Source organism: Oncorhynchus kisutch, linkage group LG15 (assembly GCF_002021735.2).
Source record: "Oncorhynchus kisutch isolate 150728-3 linkage group LG15, Okis_V2, whole genome shotgun sequence".
In the NCBI taxonomy this organism is placed as follows: Eukaryota; Metazoa; Chordata; class Actinopteri; order Salmoniformes; family Salmonidae; genus Oncorhynchus; species Oncorhynchus kisutch.
This window is the reverse complement of record NC_034188.2, coordinates 88678481-88700059: the sequence shown is the minus strand read 5'-3', so window position 1 is coordinate 88700059 and position 21579 is coordinate 88678481. Positions and strand designations below refer to the sequence as shown.

Genomic DNA, 21579 nt, shown 5'->3' with positions numbered 1-21579 from the left:
TGAACAGGATCCATTGAGCTCTGGTCAAAGTAGTACACTACATTCTGAACAGGACCCATTGAGCTCTGGTCAAAGTAGTGCACTACCTTCTGAACAGGACCCATTGAGCTCTGGTCAAAGTAGTGCACTATACATGTATATGGAATATGGTTACATTTGGGACACAGAGAATACATGATTATATTCAGAAAAGCCTCATAATGTCTATGACCCTATTAGTAGTGGCCAGACTACATAATGATCCCACAACTCAGCACAACAATAACAATTAACCAGTAATATATAATCACACTATAACTTCCTAAACACAATAACAATAACAATTAACCAGTAATACTTGTATATTTACACTATAACTTCGCAATAAATATATCTAATTCAATTTAACTGAAGCCTATTGGCCCTGGTCAAAAGTAGTGTACTAAATAGGGAACGAGGTCCCATTTCGGATGCAGAGGGAGTGTACTAAATAGGTAATAGTCAGGGGGCTACAGGAGGGGATAGAGGGATTGTTTAGAGTAGGATGGTAGAGGGATTGTTTAGAGTAGGATGGTATAGGGATTGTTTAGAGTAGGATGGTATAGGGATTGTTTAGAGTAGGATGGTATAGGGATTGTTTAGAGTAGGATGGTATAGGGATTGTTTAGAGTAGGATGGTATAGGGATTGTTTAGAGTAGGATGGTAGAGGGATTGTTTAGAGTAGGATGGTAGAGGGATTGTTTAGAGTAGGATGGTATAGGGATTGTTTAGAGTAGGATGGTAGAGGGATTGTTTAGAGTAGGATGGTAGAGGGATTGTTTAGAGTAGGATGGTAGAGGGATTGTTTAGAGTAGGATGGTAGAGGGATTGTTTAGAGTAGGATGGTATAGGGATTGTTTAGAGTAGGATGGTAGAGGGATTGTTTAGAGTAGGATGGTATAGGGATTGTTTAGAGTAGGATGGTAGAGGGATTGTTTAGAGTAGGATGGTAGAGGGCAGTTTAATCAAGGTGAGATTGATTCAAAGTGCCTTCAGAAATTATTTATACCCCTTTTTGTTGTGTTACCGCCTGAATTCAAAGCAGATAAAAAATAAAATAAAATCTCACTCATCTAAACGCAATATCATATAACAACAAAGTGAAAATAGGTTTTTAGAAATGTTTGCACATTTATTTAAAATGAAATACAGGAATATTTCATTTGCGTAAGTATTTATACTCCTGAGTCAATACATGTTAGTTAGAATAACCTCTGGCAGCGATTACAGATGTGAGTGTTTCTGGGTACCTCTCTAAGAGCTTTGCACACCAGGACTGTACAATAAATGTTGCATATTATTATATTTAAAATTCTTCAAGCTCTGTCAAGTTGGTTGTTGATCATTGCTAGACTGCCATTTTCAAGTCTTGCCATATATTTTCAGGCCAATTTAAGTAAAAAATGTAACTAGGCCACTCAGGAACATTCAATGTCGTCTTGGTAAACAACTCCAGTGTATATTTGTCTTTATGTTCTAGGTTATTGTCCTGCTGAAAGGGAATTTGTCTCCCAGTGCCTGTTGGAAAGCCTGTGCTTAGCTCTATCTGTCACGCTCTGACCTTAGATCTCGGTTTTCTTTATATTTTGGTTAGGTCAAGGTGTGACGAAGGTGGGTATGCTAGTTTTTGTATGTCTAGGGTTTTTTGTATGTCTAGGGGTTTTGTAGGTCTAGGTATGTGTGTGTCTATGGTGGCCTGATATGGTTCCCAAACAGAGGCAGCTGTTTATTGTTGTCTCTGATTGGGGATCGTATTTAGGTAGCCATTTTCCCTTTTGTGTTCGTGGGTTCTTGTTCTATGTTTAGCTGCCTGTCTGTACTATTCGTATAGCTTCACGTTTCGTTCGTTGTTCTTTATTGTTTTTGTTTAAGTGAGTTTCTCTTTATTAAAAGTATGTGGAAATCTATGCACGCTGTGCCTAGTCTCCTTCGTATAACATTGTCACAACCACTAAACTCTGCAACTGTTTTACAGTCACCATTGGCCTCATGGTGAAATCCCTGAGCGGTTTCCTTCCTCTCCGGCAACCGAGTTAGGAAGGACGCCTGTATCTTTGTAGTGACTGGGTGTATCGTTACACCATCCATAGTGTAATGAATAATTTACCATGCTCAAAGGGATATTCAATGTCTGCTTTTTTTTAAATCCATCTACCAATAGGTGCCCTTCTTTGAGAGGCAATGGAAAACCTCTTTGTTCACTACTTGACTGAGGGACCTTACATATAATTGTATGTGTGGGGTACAGTGATGAGCTAGGTCATTAAAAAAAAGGAATACTTTCTGAAGGCTCTGTATTTGTTTATCTCGCCACATTGCAAGACAGAACAGCACAAACAGATCTGGGACCAGGCTAATAAATAGTTCTGGGACCAGGCTAATAAACAGTTCTGGGATCAGGCTAATAAACAGTTTTGGGATCAGGCTAATAAACAGATCTGGGACCAGGCTAATAAATAGTTCTGGGACCAGGCTAATAAACAGATCTGGGACCAGGCTAATAAACAGATCTGGGACCAGGCTAATAAACAGATCTGGGACGAGGCTAATAAACAGATCTGGGACCAGGCTAATAAACAGATCTGGGACCAGGCTAATAAACAGATCTGGGACCAGGCTAATAAACAGATCTGGGACCAGGCTAATAAACAGATCTGGGACCAGGCTAATAAACAGATCTGGGACCAGGCTAATAAACAGATCTGGGACCAGGCTAATAAACAGATCTGGGACCAGGCTAATAAACAGATCTGGGACCAGGCTAATAAACAGATCTGGGACCAGGCTAATAAACAGATCTGGAACCAGGCTAATAAACAGATCTGGGACCAGGCTAATAAACAGATCTGGGACCAGGCTAATAAACAGATCTGGGACCAGGCTAATAAACAAACACTCCAAGGGACATTTTCATCTATATAGAGGAATTTAAACTATTAGCCCTTCATAACACCATGCAGCATCACATCTAACACAAAGCAAAGAAGAGTCCTAGGCTGCATCCCAAACAGCACCCTATTTCCTATGTACTGCACTACTTTTGACCAAAGCCCTATGGGCCCTGCTACCACTACTTCTCATTCTTGGCTGATGCAAGCAAGCAAGCAAGCAATCGTTCAATATTATTAGAGCCATTGCTGCTGATGCCTTTTACAAATATAATAGCCACACATCTACAAAACTATGTGATTACTAAGACCCTATAATTGCTTTGTACTAGCAAAGTTTGCTCTTCTCAATGTAGCATTGCTTGAGGAACCTGCCAAGGCTATCCTCTGTCACCTTTAGCTTTTTGCTGTCCCCTTAGCCTACATCTAGGGCGCAGATGTTCCTGGTCCTTCCAGCGACATCCATCACATCCTGTCTCACTGTTCAGGTCAGATCATTGACCACATGTGTCCTCTTAAACCACAGTAATTGTCTGTTAAGATCAAACTGAAGTGAAGGGGGAATTCAGCTACTACTGAATGAAGCATGTTTCTCAACTTCAACTTTCACTGTCGTTGCTGAATTTCCTCTTCACTTCAGTTTGCTCCTCAATTGTTGCACCTTGGTCGGAGAATGAGGTAGTGGCAGGGCTCCCCTCCCTTTGTTTATTTAGATCACTCACCAGTTGCATCCTCGTAAACCAAATACTTATTTTCCACCATAATTTGCAAATTAATTAATTAAAAATCCTACAATGTGATTTTCTGGATTTCTTTTCTTCATTTTGTCTGTCATAGTTGAAGTGTACCTATGATGCACATTACAGGCCTCTCTCATATTTTTAAGTGGGAGAACTTGCACAATTGGTGGCTGACTAAATACTTTTTTTGCCCCAGTGTATGTGATTACTAAGACCTATAGCATTGCTTTGTACTAGCAAATTTTGCTCTTCTCAATGTAGCATTGCTTGAGGAACCTGCCAAGGCTATCCTCTGTCACCCTTAGTTTTTGCTGTCCCCTTAGCCTACATCTAGGGCGCAGATGTTCCTGGTCCTTCCAGCGACATCCATCACATCTTGTCTCACTCTTCAGGTCAGATCATTGACCACATGTGTCCTCTTAAACCACAGTAATTGTCTGTTAAGATCAAACTGAAGTGAAGGGGGAATTCAGCTACTACTGAATGAAGCATGTTTCTCAACTTCAACTTTCACTGTCGTTGCTGAATTTCCTCTTCACTTCAGTTTGCTCCTCAATTGTTGCACCTTGGTCGGAGAATGAGGTAGTGGCAGGGCTCCCCTCCCTTTGTTTGTTTAGATCACTCACCAGTTGCATCCTCGTAAACCACGGTGACTGTCTTCCACTTGTAGTACTGTACGATGTCCAGTATGGCTCTGCTGATGGAGGCATACTCTGGGTACAGGTTGATGTAGAAGCTGTCCTTGTTGTCCACAGAGGGGTGTTTCCACCGGGTCTGAATATGGGGTACCTTAGGTGGGACATAAATACAATGTTTATTTTTCATCAATGTGATGATATGTTAAGTGATGTTATGTTAAGTGATCATTTGTTATGTGAGGAACACAAATGCAATGTTGTTATTTATTTTACTCGAGGATCGCATTAGAAATAAGCTTAACGCTTTCATGTGTTCTCCTCTGGGAATTCTTTGTACTTTTAAATGGTTTTAAACAGGTACAAATTGTTTTTACACCCCCAAAATCAATCAGTCAATCAATCAACCAATCAATTTGAAACAATATGATGTTATGTGCTGGTGTGTTATGTTATGTTGTGTGATATGTTATGTGATGGTGTGCTATGTTATGTTGTGTGATATGTTATGTGATGGTGTCTTATGTTATGTTGTATTATGTGATGGTGTGTTATGTTATGTGATATGTTATGTGATGGTGTGTTATGTTGTGTGATATGTTATGTGATGGTGTGTTATGTTGTGTTGTGTGATATGTTATGTGATGGTGTGCTATGTTATGTTATGTGATATGTTATGTGATGTGATGGTGTGCTATGTTATGTTATGTGATATGTTATGTGATGGTATGTTATGTTGTGTTGTGTGATATGTTATGTGATGGTGTGTTATGTGATATGTTATGTGATGGTGTGTTATGTGATATGTTATGTGATGATGTGCTATGTTATGTTGTGTGATATGTTATGGTGTGTTATGTTGTGTGATATGTTATGTGATGGTGTGCTATGTTATGTTGTGTGATATGTTATGTGATGGTGTGTTATGTTGTGTGATATGTTATGTGATGGTGTGTTATGTGATATGTTATGTGATGGTGTGCTATGTTATGTTGTGTGATATGTTATGGTGTGTTATGTTGTGTGATATGGTATGTGATGGTGTGTTATGTGATATGTTATGTGATGGTGTGCTATGTTATGTTGTGTGATATGTTATGTTGTGTTGTGTTGTGTGATATGGTATGTGATGGTGTGTTATGTTATGTTGTGTGATATGTTATGTGATGGTGTGTTATGTTGTGTGATATGTTATGTGATGGTGTGTTATGTTGTGTGATATGGTATGTGATGGTGTGTTATGTTGTGTGATATGTTATGTGATGGTGTGTTATGTTATGTTGTGTGATATGTTATTGGGACGTTAAGTTACGGTGGAACCTTCTTTAAAAGTTGCGTCATACTGCAGCACACTTTGTAGGCTGCTGCATCATTCACGTTATATTTTTGTCAGCCATTTCTCCTGTTAAGTTGCTAGTTGCTAGTTTGACCACCAGAGGGCATTTTTGACAAGCATTTGATAGTCTTCCGTATTGGCATTAACAGAGAATTTAAAACCTTTTTTGTAATGACATAGTATATTGGGATTGATTTTAAGAAATTTGGCTTCATTAATTTGATTAATATTATGGTGTTTCTATTCAGAGAAAAAATGAAACCCTCCGGGTTTCTGTTAGGATGGAATGGAAAATATGGCGCTGTACAACAGGAGGAAGGAGTAGGCTGTCCTTGAAAATAAGAATTTGTTTTTAACTGACTTGCCTAGTTAAATAAAGGTTACACTAAGAGTATATCATTTCTGCAATATAATATTCTAATTCTTGTTTAACCAATACTCAAATGGTGATTAAGTGAAAATAAAAATCTTATTGATTTATCAAGACCAGTCCCCATGCTTACCTAAGAGCAGCATGAAACAATGCTAAAATAGTTATGGGCTTTTGGTTCTAACTACAATATGCTCTTTAAATAAATAAGACCTACACCATTTTTAACAGCACATTACTCAACACCAGTGAGACTGATTTCGCCTATGGTAGGCCTACAGTATAAAGCGAAAAAAAATACAAATTCAATGACGTGACTCTCCACCAATAATTACATTAAGAGGATTGGTGGACTCTATATTAATATCTAAGGGGCATTTTCCTTACATTTAGAGGATTAGAGGTGTAACGGCTCTCGTCGAAAGGAGTGGGACAAAGCGCAGCGTGGAAAGTGTTCATGAAACAAAATAACCAAAGGGAAAACAAAAGCACACAGTTCTGTCAGGTACAGACACTAAAACAGAAAACAAGATCCCACAAAACCCAAAAGGAAAATTACAACTTGTGATCCCCAATCAGAGACAACAATACACTTTGATTGGGAACCACACACAGCCAAAAACAAAGATATAGAAAACAGACATTCCCACCCGAGTCACACCCTGACCTAACCAAAAAGATAATTAAAAGGATCTCCCCCCCAAAGGTGCGGACTCCGGCCGCAAACCTGAACCTATAGGGGAGGGTCTGGGTGGGCATCTACTCTCGGTGGGGGCTCCGGTGTGGGACGCAGACCCCGCTCCGCTTGAGGCTCCCCCCACTTCGGTGGTGCCTCTGGTGCAGGGATCTTCGCCGGGACCTCCGGACCGGGGACCGTCGCTGGAGGCTCCAGACCAGGGACCGTCGCTGGAGGCTCCGGACCGCGGATCATCACTGGAGGCTTCGGGCCATGGATCATCACTGGAGGCTTCGGGCCATGGATCATCACTGGAGGTGTCGGGCCATGGATCATCACTGGAGGCGTCGGGCCATGGATCATCACTGGAGGCTTCGTACGTGGAGCCGGAACAGGTCTCACCGGACTGAGGAGACGTACTGGCAGCCTGGTACGTGGAGCTGCCACAACGCGTCCTGGCTGGATACCCACTTTAGCTCGGTGAGTGTGGAGAGCTGGCACAGGATGCACTGGGCTATGAAGACGCACTGGAGGCATAGTGCGTAGAGCCTGCACACGATACACTGGGCCGTGGAGGCGCACTGGAGGTCTGAAGCGTAGAGCTGGCACAACGCATCCTGGCTGAATACCCATTGTAGCACGGCAAGTGCGGGGAGCTGGAACAGGCTGCGCTGGGTTGTGCTGGCGAACTGGGGATACTGTGCGTAGAGCTGGCGCAGGATATCCTGGGCCGAAGAGACGCACCGGAGACCAGGAGTGCTGAGCCGGCACAATCCGTCTTGGCTGAATGCCCACTCTAGCACGGCAACTGCGGGGAGCTGCGTGGAAAGTGTTCTCTGAATGATCCAATGTTGACCTAAATGACTAATGATGATAAATACAATCCACCTGTGTGTAATCAAGTCTCCGCATAAATGCACCTGCACTGTGATAGTCTCAGAGGTCCGTTAAAAGCGCAGAGAGCATCATGAAGAACAAGGAACACACCAGGCAGGTCCGAGATACTGTTGTGCGTGTGAGTACCTGTGCTGTATTGGTGCGTGTGAGTACCTGTGCTGTATTGGTGCGTGTGAGTACCTGTGATGTATTGGTGCGTGTGAGTACCTGTGCTGTATTGGTGCGTGTGAGTACCTGTACTGTATTGGTGCGTGTGAGTACCTGTGCTGTATTGGTGCGTGTGAGTACCTGTGCTGTATTGGTGCGTGTGAGTACCTGTGCTGTATTGGTGCGTGTGAGTACCTGTGCTGTATTGGTGCGTGTGAGTACCTGTGCTGTATTGGTGCGTGTGAGTACCTGTGCTGTATTGGTGCGTGTGAGTACCTGTGCTGTATTGGTGCGTGTGAGTACCTGTGCTGTATTGGTGCGTGTGAGTACCTGTGCTGTATTGGTGCGTGTGAGTACCTGTACTGTATTGGTGCGTGTGAGTACCTGTGCTGTATTGGTGCGTGTGAGTACCTGTGCGTGTGAGTACCTGTGCGTGTGAGTACCTGTGCTGTATTGGTGCGTGTGAGTACCTGTGCTGTATTGGTGCGTGTGAGTACCTGTGCGTGTGAGTACCTGTGCTGTATTGGTGCGTGTGAGTACCTGTGCGTGTGAGTACCTGTGCTGTATTGGTGCGTGCGAGTACCTGTGCGTGTGAGTACCTGTGCTGTATTGGTGCGTGTGAGTACCTGTGCGTGTGAGTACCTGTGCTGTATTGGTGCGTGTACCTGTGTGTTTTGGGTTTCTACCCTGTGTTTTGTTACGTGTTTGTTTGGTCTTCGTCCCCTTTACACGGCACGCCTTAATTTTGGTGAAATATAAACAAACTATTACGCATTCCTGCGCCTGCTGCCCTGATCATTTATGCCAATGTAACCTATATTGAGTTGAAGTCTGAAGTTTACATACACTTAGGTTGGAGTCATTAAAACTCATTTTTCAACCACTCCACAAATTTCTTGTTAACAAACTATAGTTTTGGCAAGTCAGTTATAACATTTCCTTTGTGCATGACACAAGTAATTTTTCCAACAATTGTTTACAGACAGATTATTTCACTGTATCACAATTCCAGTGGGTCAGAAGTTTACGTACACTAAGTTGACTGTGCCTTTAAACAGCTTGGAAAATTCCAGAAAATTATGTTATGGCTTTAGAGGCCTCTGAGAGGCTAATTTACATAATTTGAGTCAATTGGAGGTGTACCTTTGGATGTATTTCAAGGCATACCTTCAAACTCAGTGCCTCTTTGCTTGACATCATGGGAAAATCAAAATAAATAATTGTAGACCCCCACAAGTCTGGTTCAGTCTTTGGAGCAATTTCCAAATGCCTGAAGGTACCACGTTCATCTGTACAAACAATAGTATGCAATTATAAACACCTTGGGACCACGCAGCCATCCTACCGCTCAGGGAGGAGACGCCTTCTGTCTCCTAGAGATTAACGTACATTTGTGCGAAAAGTGCAAATCAATCCCAGATCAACAGCAAAGGACCTTGTGAAAATGCTGGAGGAAACAGGTACAAAGGTATCTATATCCACAGTAAAACGAGTCCTATATCGACATACCCTGAAAGGCCGTTCATCAAGGAAGAAGCCACTGCTCCAAAACCGCCATAAAAAGCCAGACTATGGTTTGCAACTGCACATGGGGACAAAGATCATACTTTTTGGAGAAATGTCCTCTGGTCTGATGAATCAAAAATAGAACTGTTTGGCCATATTGACCATCATTATGTTAGGAGGAAAAAGGGAGAGGCTTGCAAAACGAAGAACACCATCCCAACCGTGAAGCACGGGGTTGGCAGAATCATGTTGGGGGGTGCTTTGCTGCAGGAGGGACTGGTGCACTTCACAAAATAGATGGCTTCATGAGGGAGGAAAAGTATGTGGATATACTGAAGAAACATCTCAAGGCATCAGTCAGGAAGTTGAAGCTTGGTCTCAAATGGGTCTTCCAAATGGACAATGACCCCAAGCATACTTCCAAAGTTGTGGCAAAATGGCTTAAGGACAACAAAGTCAAGCTATTGGAGTGGCCATCACAAAGCCCTGACCTCAATCCCAAAGAAAATTTGTGGGCAGAACTGAAAAAGCGTGTTTGAGCAAGGAGGCCTACAAACCTGACTCAGTTACACCAGCTCTGTCAGGAGGAATGGGCCAAAATTCACCTAACTTGTTGTGGGAAGCTTGTGGAAGGCTACCCAAAACATTTTACCCAGGTTAAACAAATTAAAGATAATGCTACAAAATACTAATTGAGTGTATCCTAACCCCTCCTGTCTCAGCCTCCAGTATTTATGCTGCAGTAGTTTATGTGTCGGGGGGCTAGGGTCAGTTTGTTATATTACTTCTCCTGTCTTATCCGGTGTCCTGTGTGAATTTAAGTATGCTCTCTCTAATTCTCTCTTTCTTTCTCTCTCTCGGAGGACCTGAGCCCTAGGACCATGCCTCAGGACTACCTGGCATGATGACTCCTTGCTGTCCCCAGTCCACCTGGCTGTGCTGCTGCTCCAGTTTCAACTGTTCTGCCTGTGATTATTATTATTTGACCCTGCTGGTCATTTATGAACATTTGAACATCTTGGCCATGTTCTGTTATAATCTCCACCCGGCACAGCCAGAAGAGGACTGGCCACCCCACATAGCCTGGTTCCTCTCTAGCTTTCTTCCCAGGTTTTGGCCTTTTCTAGGGAGTTTTTCCTAGCCACCGTGCTTCTACACCTGCATTGCTTGCTGTTTGGGGTTTTAGGCTGGGTTTCTGTACAGCACTTTGAGATATCAGCTGATGTACGAAGGGCTATATAAATACATTTGATTTGATTTGTATGTAAACTCCTGATGCACTGGGAATGTGATGAAAGCTTAAATAAATCATTCTCGCTACTATTATTCTGACATTTCACATTCTTAAAGAAAAGTGGTGATCCTAACTGACCTAAGACAAGGAATTTTTACCAGGATTAAATGTCAGGAATTGTGAAAAACTGAGTTTAAATTTATTTGGCTACGGTGGTGATAAGAGAATTATGTTCTCCAGGTACATCACCCAATTTAATTATATTACTCTCAGTCTGCAAACCAGAATGTGTAAGATCCTGGTCGAATGAAACAGACGGAGGCCCAGCTGAATGGTCAAAAAGGTTTATTCATGGAACGTTCTGAAGTCAAGAATACAAAACAATTCATTTATACTGACTTCTCACGCCCACACATTCACACAGCCATACACACACACACACACACACAAACAGACGCACATACACACGCACACAAACAGAAGCACACACATGTCCTGCTACGCACACACTGTCTGTCTCACTACCCAGCCGACAGAGATAGTGACTTTGTCCTTGAGACTCCCCGTTCTCTCCCAAATCTCTAGTCAGGTCGGCACCAAGCTCAGACAGTCTGTGTTTAAAATACCATAAAGACATATTGTTTTACCCTAATTCTGACTAGGACTACACATTTATTGATTATGATTTTATACATTCTAATCAATTCCATGCAATTATATGTTTCAGGGCGGAATATTCTAATCATTCAATTAACAGACAATTCTCACCTATCAGGCGTATGTAAACTTCTGACTTCAACAGTATATATATTTTTTGTTTTCAGAACATTAATCGTGTGTAGGTAGATGTGGATAGATAGTTACAAATTATTGGTTGCAAGTTGGGGAAGGGGGTTAACACCTAGCTCGGCTATCCGACAATTATTTAGTAAAGGTTATTGTTCAGCTAACAGCCCATCCTGCTATGCTTGTTCAGCTAATAGCCCATCCTGCTATGCTTGTTCAGCTAATAGCCCATCCTGCTATGCTTGTTCAGCTAATAGCCCATCCTGCTATGCTTGTACAGCTAATAGCCCATCCTGCTACGCTTGTTCAGCTAATAGCCCATCCTGCTACGCTTGTTCAGCTAATAGCTCATCCTGCTATGCTTGTTCAGCTAATAGCCCATCCTGCTATGCTTGTTCAGCTAATAGCCCATCCTGCTATGCTTGTTCAGCTAATAGCCCATCCTGCTATGTTTGTTCAGCTAATAGCCCATCCTGCTATGCTTGTTCAGCTAATAGCCCATCCTGCTATGCTTGTTCAGCTAATAGCCCATCCTGCTATGCTTGTTCAGCTAATAGCCCATCCTGCTACGCTTGTTCAGCTAATAGCCCATCCTGCTACGCTTGTACAGCTAATAGCCCATCCTGCTACGCTTGTTCAGCTAATAGCCCATCCTGCTATGCTTGTACAGCTAATAGCCCATCCTGCTATGCTTGTTCAGCTAATAGCCCATCCTGCTATGCTTGTTCAGCTAATAGCCCATCCTGCTATGCTTGTTCAGCTAATAGCCCATCCTGCTATGCTTGTTCAGCTAATAGCCCATCCTGCTATGTTTGTGAAAAACTAAGAATAATACGTTTCCCCCCTTTCCACGTATTAAAGATTCCAATTGATAAAGTGTTTTTAGCCACAATCAGCCCCAACCCCAATTAATCAATTTGGGCACTGTCGATAGCATGCTGGACTTTGGGCTAGAATGTTGAGGGTTCGAAGCCTGCTCCCTGCTTGTTTCATGACATTATTATGCCTGCCTCAGAGCAAATAGCCTGGATTGTTACTCCCATCTCTTTCCTGCTCTCTTACATGCGTCATTCTCCACCTGAGTGGCTCGCTTGTGGGTGTGCTGGCAGGATGTACTAATTTGTATTCTGTATATATGAATTACAAATCAGTCTTGACTTAAATCATGTTTCTAGTCTATTGCATTGTTACAATGTGTAATCATTGATGTCCCAGGAGCAGGAGTGGTAAACACTGTTGAAGTGTATAATTGTAATACATACATGCAGACATAGCATCATTTAAATAATGGTTTTTGATACACCTGGTATTGGATATGACCGCAAATTTTTTTTGCTAAATTGCGATTTTTGTAAATTAACTTTATGACAAAAAAAATATGTACAATAGTTTGTCTCAACATTAACTAACATATTCCCCTCAATTGTAATGTTTTTGCATGACTCATTGTGACATTATAATTACTTAAATTAGCTTCCACCGTAATGTTTTGTCAGCCATCTTTGCTGAAGAAAGTCACCAGGGACGGGTGGCTCGCTTCCAAATTCATCATTGGAACCACTCGATATGATTGGTGATATAAAAACCTTGGGACCCAAATGCATAATGAGTGCTCTAACTCCCCCTGGTGGTGGTCTGGAGTAATGAAGATGTGACGCTGGGTACCTCTAAGTCCCGCTGTGTGGGAAACTCGTGTCACCTTTAAAGGAGGAACCACTGTATGTGATAGTGTCTCACCTCCAGAGCATTGCAGATGGACTGGACAGCACTGACGGAGGAGCTGTGAGAGGGACCAAACACCGCCCCGACACCCAGAGCCAACTGGTCACAGGCTGGGAAAGGGACAGTAGAGCGGGATTGTTATTTTCTGCATCCCAAATGGTTCCTTATTACCTTCAGAAAGTATTCACACCCCTTGACTTTTCCCACATTTTATTGTTTTACAGCCTGAATTTAAAATGGATAACATTTAGATTTTCATTCACTGGCAAACACCCAATGCCCTATGATGGCAAAGTGGAATTATGTTTTTCAATGCCCTATGATGGCAAAGTGGAATTATGTTTTTCAATGCCCTATGATGGCAAAGTGGAATTATGTTTTTCAATGCCCTATGATGGCAAAGTGGAATTATGTTTTTCAATGCCCTATGATGGCAAAGTGGAATTATGTTTTTCAATGCCCTATGATGGCAAAGTGGAATTATGTTTTTCAATGCCCTATGATGGCAAAGTGGAATTATGTTTTTCAATGCCCTATGATGGCAAAGTGGAATTATGTTTTTCAATGCCCTATGATGGCAAAGTGGAATTATGTTTTTCAATGCCCTATGATGGCAAAGTGGAATTATGTTTTCCAATGCCCTATGATGGCAAAGTGGAATTATGTTTTTCAATGCCCTATGATGGCAAAGTGGAATTATGTTTTTCAATGCCCTATGATGGCAAAGTGGAATTATGTTTTTCAATGCCCTATGATGGCAAAGTGGAATTATGTTTTTCAATGCCCTATGATGGCAAAGTGGAATTATGTTTTTCAATGCCCTATGATGGCAAAGTGGAATTATGTTTCCCAATGCCCTATGATGGCAAAGTGGAATTATGTTTTTCAATGCCCTATGATGGCAAAGTGGAATTATGTTTTTCAATGCCCTATGATGGCAAAGTGGAATTATGTTTTTCAATGCCCTATGATGGCAAAGTGGAATTATGTTTTTCAATGCCCTATGATGGCAAAGTGGAATTATGTTTTTCAATGCCCTATGATGGCAAAGTGGAATTATGTTTTTCAATGCCCTATGATGGCAAAGTGGAATTATGTTTTTCAATGCCCTATGATGGCAAAGTGGAATTATGTTTCCCAATGCCCTATGATGGCAAAGTGGAATTATGTTTCCCAATGCCCTATGATGGCAAAGTGGAATTATGTTTTCCAATGCCCTATGATGGCAAAGTGGAATTATGTTTTCCAATGCCCTATGATGGCAAAGTGGAATTATGTTTTCCAATGCCCTATGATGGCAAAGTGGAATTATGTTTCCCAATGCCCTATGATGGCAAAGTGGAATTATGTTTCCCAATGCCCTATGATGGCAAAGTGGAATTATGTTTCCCAATGCCCTATGATGGCAAAGTGGAATTATGTTTCCCAATGCCCTATGATGGCAAAGTGGAATTATGTTTCCCAATGCCCTATGATGGCAAAGTGGAATTATGTTTCCCAATGCCCTATGATGGCAAAGTGGAATTATGTTTTTCAATGCCCTATGATGGCAAAGTGGAATTATGTTTTCCAATGCCCTATGATGGCAAAGTGGAATTATGTTTCCCAATGCCCTATGATGGCAAAGTGGAATTATGTTTCCCAATGCCCTATGATGGCAAAGTGGAATTATGTTTCCCAATGCCCTATGATGGCAAAGTGGAATTATGTTTTTCAATGCCCTATGATGGCAAAGTGGAATTATGTTTTCCAATGCCCTATGATGGCAAAGTGGAATTATGTTTCCCAATGCCCTATGATGGCAAAGTGGAATTATGTTTCCAATGCCCTATGATGGCAAAGTGGAATTATGTTTTCCAATGCCCTATGATGGCAAAGTGGAATTATGTTTTCCAATGCCCTATGATGGCAAAGTGGAATTATGTTTCCCAATGCCCTATGATGGCAAAGTGGAATTATGTTTTTCAATGCCCTATGATGGCAAAGTGGAATTATGTTTTTTTTACATTAACAAAAGCAACAACAACAAAAAAGTTTAAATGTCTTGTTATTAAGTATTCAACCCCTAAATAAGATCAGGAGTAGAAATTAGCTTAACAAGTCACATAATAAGTTGCATGGCCTCAGTCTGTGTGCAATAATAGTGTTTGACATTATTTTTTTAATGACTACCTCATCTCTGTACCCAACACATACAATTATCTGTAAAGTCCCTCAGTCGAGCAGGGAATTTCAAACACAGATTCAACCACAAAGACCAGGGAGGTTTTTCCAATGCCCTGCAAAGAAGGGCACCGATTGGTAGATTGGTTAAAATTACATTTCAAAACAATGAATATCCCTTTTAACTTGGTGAAGTTATTAATTACACTTTGGATGGTGTATCAATACACCTAGTCACATCAAAGATACATGCGTCCTTCTTAACTCAGTTGCCAGAGAGGAAGGAAACCGCTCAGGGATTTCACCATGATGCCAATGGTGACTTTAAAACAGTTACAGAGTTTAATGGCTTTGACGGGAGAAAACTGAGGATGGATCAACAACATTGTAGTCACTCAACAATACAAACCTGACAGAGTGAAAAAAGGAAGCCTGTACAGAATAAAAAATATTCCAAAACATGCATCCTGTTTGCAACAGGGCACAAAAGTACAACTGCAAAGAATGTGGCAAAGCAATTACCTTTTGTCCTGAATTCGAAGTGCTATGTTTGGGGCAAATCCAACACAACACAATACTGAGCACCACCCTTCATATTTGCAAGCATAGTGGTGGCTGCATCATGTTATGGGAATGCTTGTAATCACTAAGGACTGGGGGGGGTTTCAGGATAAAAAAGAAACGAAGCTAAGGAAGCTAAGGACAGGCAAAATCCTAGAGGAAAACCTGGTTCAGTCTGCTTTCCACCAGACACTGAGAGATTAATTCCTCTTTCAGCAGGACAATAACCTAAAACACAAGGCCAAATATACACTGGAGTTGCTTACCAAGAAGACAGTGAATGTTCCTGAATGGCCGAGTGACAGTTTTGATTTAAAACTACTTGAAAATCTATGGTAAGACCTGACAATGGTGTTCTAGCAATGAACTGGTGCTGACTTTCTGCATCCTCGACAACCACTGTGATTATTATTATTTGACCCTGCTGGTCATCTATGAACATTTTAACATCTTGGCCATGTACTGTTATAATCTCCACCTGGCACAGCCAGAAGAGGACAGGCCACCCCTCATAGCCTGGTTCCTCTATAGGATTCTTCCTAGGTTTTGGCCTTTCTAGGGAGTTTTTCCTAGCCACCGTGCTTCTACACCTACATTGCTTGCTGTTTGGGGTTTTAGGCTGGGTTTCTGTACAGCACTTTGTGACATCAGCTGATGTAAGAAGGGCTATATAAATACATTTGATTGATTGATTGATCAAAAACCAATTTGACACAGCTTGAAGAATAATGTGCAAATATTGCACACTCCAGGCGTGGAAATCTTTTAGAGACTAACCCAGAAAGACACACAGCTGTAATCGCTGCCCAAGTTGATTCTATCATGTATTGAGTCAGGGGGTTGAAAACTTATCAAATCAAGATACAGTTGAAGTCGGAAGTTTACATACACCTTAGCCAAATGCATTTATACTCAGTTTTTCATAATTCCTGACATTTAAAGTAAAAATTCCCTGTCTTGGGTCAGTCAGGATCACCACTTTATTTTGAGAATGTGAAATTTTAGAATAATAGTAGAGAGAATGATTTATTTCAGCTTTCATTTCTTTCATCACATTCCCAGGGGGTCAGAAGTTTACATACAATCAATTAGTATTTGGTAGCATTAAATTGTTTAACTTGGGTCAAATGTTTTGGGTAGCCTTCCACAAGCTTCCCACAATAAGTTGGGTCAGGTTTGTAGGCCTCCTTGCTCAAACACGCTTTTTCAGTTCTGCCCACAAATTTTCCATGGGATTGAGGTCAGGGCTTTGTGATGGCCACTCCAATAGCTTGACTTTGTTCTCCTTAAGCCATTTTGCCACAACTTTGGAAGTATGCTTGGGGTCATTGTTCATTTGGAAGACCCATTTGCAACCAAGCTTTAACTTCCTCACTGATGTCTTGAGATGTTGCTTCAATATATCCACATAATTTTCCTTTCTCATGATGCCATCTATTTTGTGAAGTGCACCAGTCCCTCCTGCAGCTAAGCACCCCCACAACATGATGCTGCCTCCCCAGTGCTTCACGGTTGGGATGGTGTACTTTGGCTTGTAAACCCCCCCTTTATCCTCCAAACATAACGATGGTCATTATGGCCAAACAGTTCTATTTTTGTTTCATCAGACCAGAGGACCAGAGGATTTCTCCAAAAAGTATGATCTTTGTCCCCATGTGAAGTTGCAAACCGTAGTCTGGCTTTTTTTAATGGCATTTTTGGAGCAGTGGCTTCTTCCTTGCTGAGAAGCCTTTCAGGTTATGTCGATATAGGATTTGTTTTACTGTGGATATAGATACTTTTGTACCTGTTTCCTCCAGCATCTTCACAAGGTCCTTTGCTATTGTTCTGGGATTGATTTGCACTTTTCGCACCAAAATACGTTCATCTCTAGGAGACAGAACGTGTCTCCTTCCTGAGATGAATGACGGCTTCGTGGTCCCATGGTGTTTATACTTGCGTACTATTGTTTGTACAGATGAATGTGGTACCTTCAAGCATTTGGAAATTGCTCCCAAGGATGAACCAGACTTGTGGAGGTCTACAATATTGTGCGGCTTATGTCTTTTGATTTTCCCATGATGTCAAGCAGTGAGTTTGAAGATAGGCCTTGAAATACATCCACAGGTACACCTCCAATTGATTCAAGTGATGCCTATCAGAAGCTTCTAAAGCCATGACATAATTTTCTGGAATTGTCCAAGTTGTTTAAAGGCACAGTCAACTTAGTGTATGTAAACTTCTGACCCCCTGGAATTGTGATACAGTGAATTATAAGTGAAATAATCTGTCTGTAAACAATTGTTGGAAAAATTACTTGTGTCATGCACAAAGTAGATGTCCTAACCAACTTGCCAAAACTATAGTTAGTTAACAAGAAATGTGTGGAGTGGTTGAAAAACAAGTTTTAATGACTCCAACCTAAGTGTATGTAAACTAGTTTTAATGACTCCAACCTAAGTGTATGTAAACTAGTTTTAATGACTCCAACCTAAGTGTATGTAAACTAGTTTTAATGACTCCAACCTAAGTGTATGTAAACTAGTTTTAATGACTCCAACCTAAGTGTATGTAAACTAGTTTTAATGACTCCAACCTAAGTGTATGTAAACTAGTTTTAATGACTCCAACCTAAGTGTATGTAAACTAGTTTTAATGACTCCAACCTCAGTGTATGTAAACTAGTTTTAATGACTCCAACCTAAGTGTATGTAAACTAGTTTTAATGACTCCAACCTAAGTGTATGTAAACTAGTTTTAATGACTCCAACCTAAGTGTATGTAAACTAGTTTTAATGACTCCAACCTAAGTGTATGTAAACTAGTTTTAATGACTCCAACCTAAGTGTATGTAAACTAGTTTTAATGACTCCAACCTAAGTGTATGTAAACCTCTGACTTCAACTGTAGCTGCACTACCTGTATTTCTATTTCTTCAACTGTATATAAGAGTATTTTATGAATATCGTTGACAAAAAAATGACAATTAAATACATTTTTATCCCACTTTGTAACACAACAAAATGTGGAATAAGTCAAGGGTGTGAATACTTTCTGAAGTTACTGTATATAGTGCATTACTTCTGACCAGGGCCCTACGGGGATACAGACAGAGATTTGACCAGGGCCCTATGGGGATACAGACAGAGATTTGACCAGGGAAATGTGGTCCCACTCGGGATAAAACAACTGACAATGTAAAAATAACAAATAACAATCCTCCTTACCTCTTCTGGAGGCTTCGAAGCTGTCGAAGAGGTTTATTCTCTGAATGTCGTAGGTCAGTGTGGTGTTGGGCATTAAGGTCCGGTTCCTGTTGATGTTTGTCGCAGCGAATTTAAAGGCCAGCTCCTCCACACTAATGGGCTCATTCTCAAGGGTCTCAAAGATACCCCCTGGAGAAACAGCAGAGAAGAGTGGGACAGGGAGGGGGTGAAAAATATATATCATTATTACAGAAGAAGAAGAATGAGTAGTATGCATTATTTTGTATCATTATCTCTCTTTATCATTCCCTTATGCCTTTGTCCAACCTAAAGTGGTATAACGTGTCACATACTCCCAAGTCGTTTCATCACACAGTGTCACTGAATGACCTATGGAATAGTTCCAGGGGAGATAAATGAGCCAATTGGAAGCTGGGGATGATTAGAAGAACCGTGATGGTATGAGGGCCAGATTGGGAATTTTGGCAGGACACCGGGGTTAAAACCCCTACTCTTACGATAAGTGCCATGGGATCTTTAATGACCACAGAGAATTGGGCAATTGGGGGATTTCTCTAGAACACACAACAAACAAACAAGTATTGTGACATCATTCACAACTCTTCCTCCATTAATTAACATCCTTAATTCTCCAGCAGTCAGCTCAATACAAACGAATTATCTACTCTTACCCAATACCCTGAACTATCCTACTCCTTCACTCCTAACCCAATATACCCTCTCCTAGAGAGAGAGAGAGAGAGAGAGAGAGAGAGAGAGAGAAAGAGAGAGAAATAGAGAGAGAAAGAGAGGCATAGAACTAGAGAGAGAGAGAGAGAGAGAGAGAAAGAGAGAGAGAAAGAGAGAGAGAAAGAGAGAGAGAGGCATAGAACTAGAGAGAGAGAGAGAGGGGCATAGAACTAGAGAGAGAGAGAGAGAGAGAGAGAGAGAGAGAAAGAGAGAGAGAGAGAGGCATAGAACTAGAGAGAGAGAGAGAGAGAGAGAGAAAGAGAGAGAGAGAAAGAGAGAGAGAGAGAGGCATAGAACTAGATAGAGAGAGAGAGAGAGAGTGAAGGATCAGTGGGTCTGCTCAGTGCTTAGCATGCCAAGACAGGGAGCGAGGGAGGGAGGGAGGCTGGGTTCAAACACAACAACTGTCTATTGCATTTATAGTGCACTACCAGGGCCCATAGTCCCTTTAAACACAATTACGTACGAGCTAGCAGTGTGTCCCAAAAGAGCTTTGGTCAAAAGTAGTGCACTATATAGGAAATAGGGTGCCATTTGGGACACATTTTTCTCTCTGTACAAAATCTCATTACAAAATCATGGGCATTAAAATGGAGTTTGGTCCCCCTTTGCTGCTATAACAGCCTCCACTCTTCTGGGAAGGCTTTCTACTAGATGTTGGAACGTTGCTGTTATAACAGCCTCCACTCTTCTGGGAAGGCTTTCCACTAGATGTTGGAACGTTGCTGCGTGGACTTGCTTCCATTCAGCCACTAGAGCATTAGGTAGGTCGGGCACTGATGTTGGGCGATTAGGCCTGGCTCGCAGTCGCCGTTCCAATTCATCCCAATGGGTTTGAGGTCAGGGTTCTGTTCAGGCCAGTCAAGTTCAGTCAAGTTCTTCCACTTTAATCTCGACAAACCATTTCTGTATGGACCTCGCTTTGTGCGCAAGGGGCATTGCCGTGCTGAAACAGAAAAGGGCCTTCCCCAAACGGTTGCCAAAGTTGGAAGCACAGAATCGTATAGAATGTAATTTTATGCTGTAGCGTTAAGAAGAACTAAGGGGACTAGCCTGAACCATAAAAAAAACAGCCCCAGACCATTATTCCTTCTCCACCAAACTTCATAGTTGGCACTATGCATTGGGGCAGGTAGCGATCTCCTGGCATCTGCCAAACCCAGACTCGTCCGTTGGACTGCCAGATGGTGAACCGTAATTCATCACTCCAGAGAAAGCGTTTCCACTGCTCCAAAGTCCAATGGCGGCGAGGTTTACACCACTCCAGCCGACGCTTGGTGATCTCAGGCTTGTGTGCTCGGTCATGGAAACCCATTTCATGAAGCTCCCGACAAACAGTTCTTGTGCTGACGTAGCTTCCAGAGGCAGTTTGGAACTCGGTAGTGAGTGTTACAACTGAGGACAGACTCATTGCACTTCAGCACTCGGCGGTCCCGTTCTGTGAGCTTGTATGGCCTACCACTTCACGACTGAGCCGTTGTTGCTCCTAGACGTTTCCACTTCACAATAACAGAGCTTACAGTTGACCGGAGCAGCTCTAGCAGGACAGAAATTTGACGAAGTGACTTGTTGGAAAGGTGGCATCCTACGATGGTGCCACATTGAAAGTCACTGAGCTCTTCAGTAAGGCCATTCTACCGCCAATGTTTGTCAATGGAGATTGCGTGGCTGTGTGCTCAATTTTATACACCTGTCAGCAACAGGTGTGGCTGAAATCGCTGAATCCACTCATTTGAAGGGGTGTCCACATACTTTTATAAATATAGTGTATCAACGACCAATCATTGCTGAATATGAGCTATAACAGCACTGTATTGGGGACTTCCGTGTCACTATAGAAACGTATTGTACAACTGAATGTAGATACATGTGCAACTGTGTTTAGTTTTGCCCTCTCACTTTGGAGACGGTGTCATGTGACCTTCTGACTGTGTATAAAAATGAGAGAACTCATGCCAAAGAGT

At 41.8% G+C, this 21579-nt stretch overlaps 1 protein-coding gene across 1 annotated transcript in view; it reads right to left on the bottom strand.

Moving 5' to 3' along the window:
* LOC109904939 (glutamate receptor ionotropic, kainate 1) overlaps positions 1-21579 on the bottom strand; it is a 129890-nt gene that overhangs the window by 63984 nt on the left and 44327 nt on the right. The window contains exons 2-4 of the mRNA XM_031791263.1: positions 18887-19054; positions 12972-13066; positions 4274-4436 (exon numbers count right to left, since the gene is read on the bottom strand). Of these exons, the coding sequence (XP_031647123.1) occupies positions 4274-4436; positions 12972-13066; positions 18887-19054 (426 nt within the window). The remainder of the gene's footprint in view (positions 1-4273; positions 4437-12971; positions 13067-18886; positions 19055-21579) is intronic.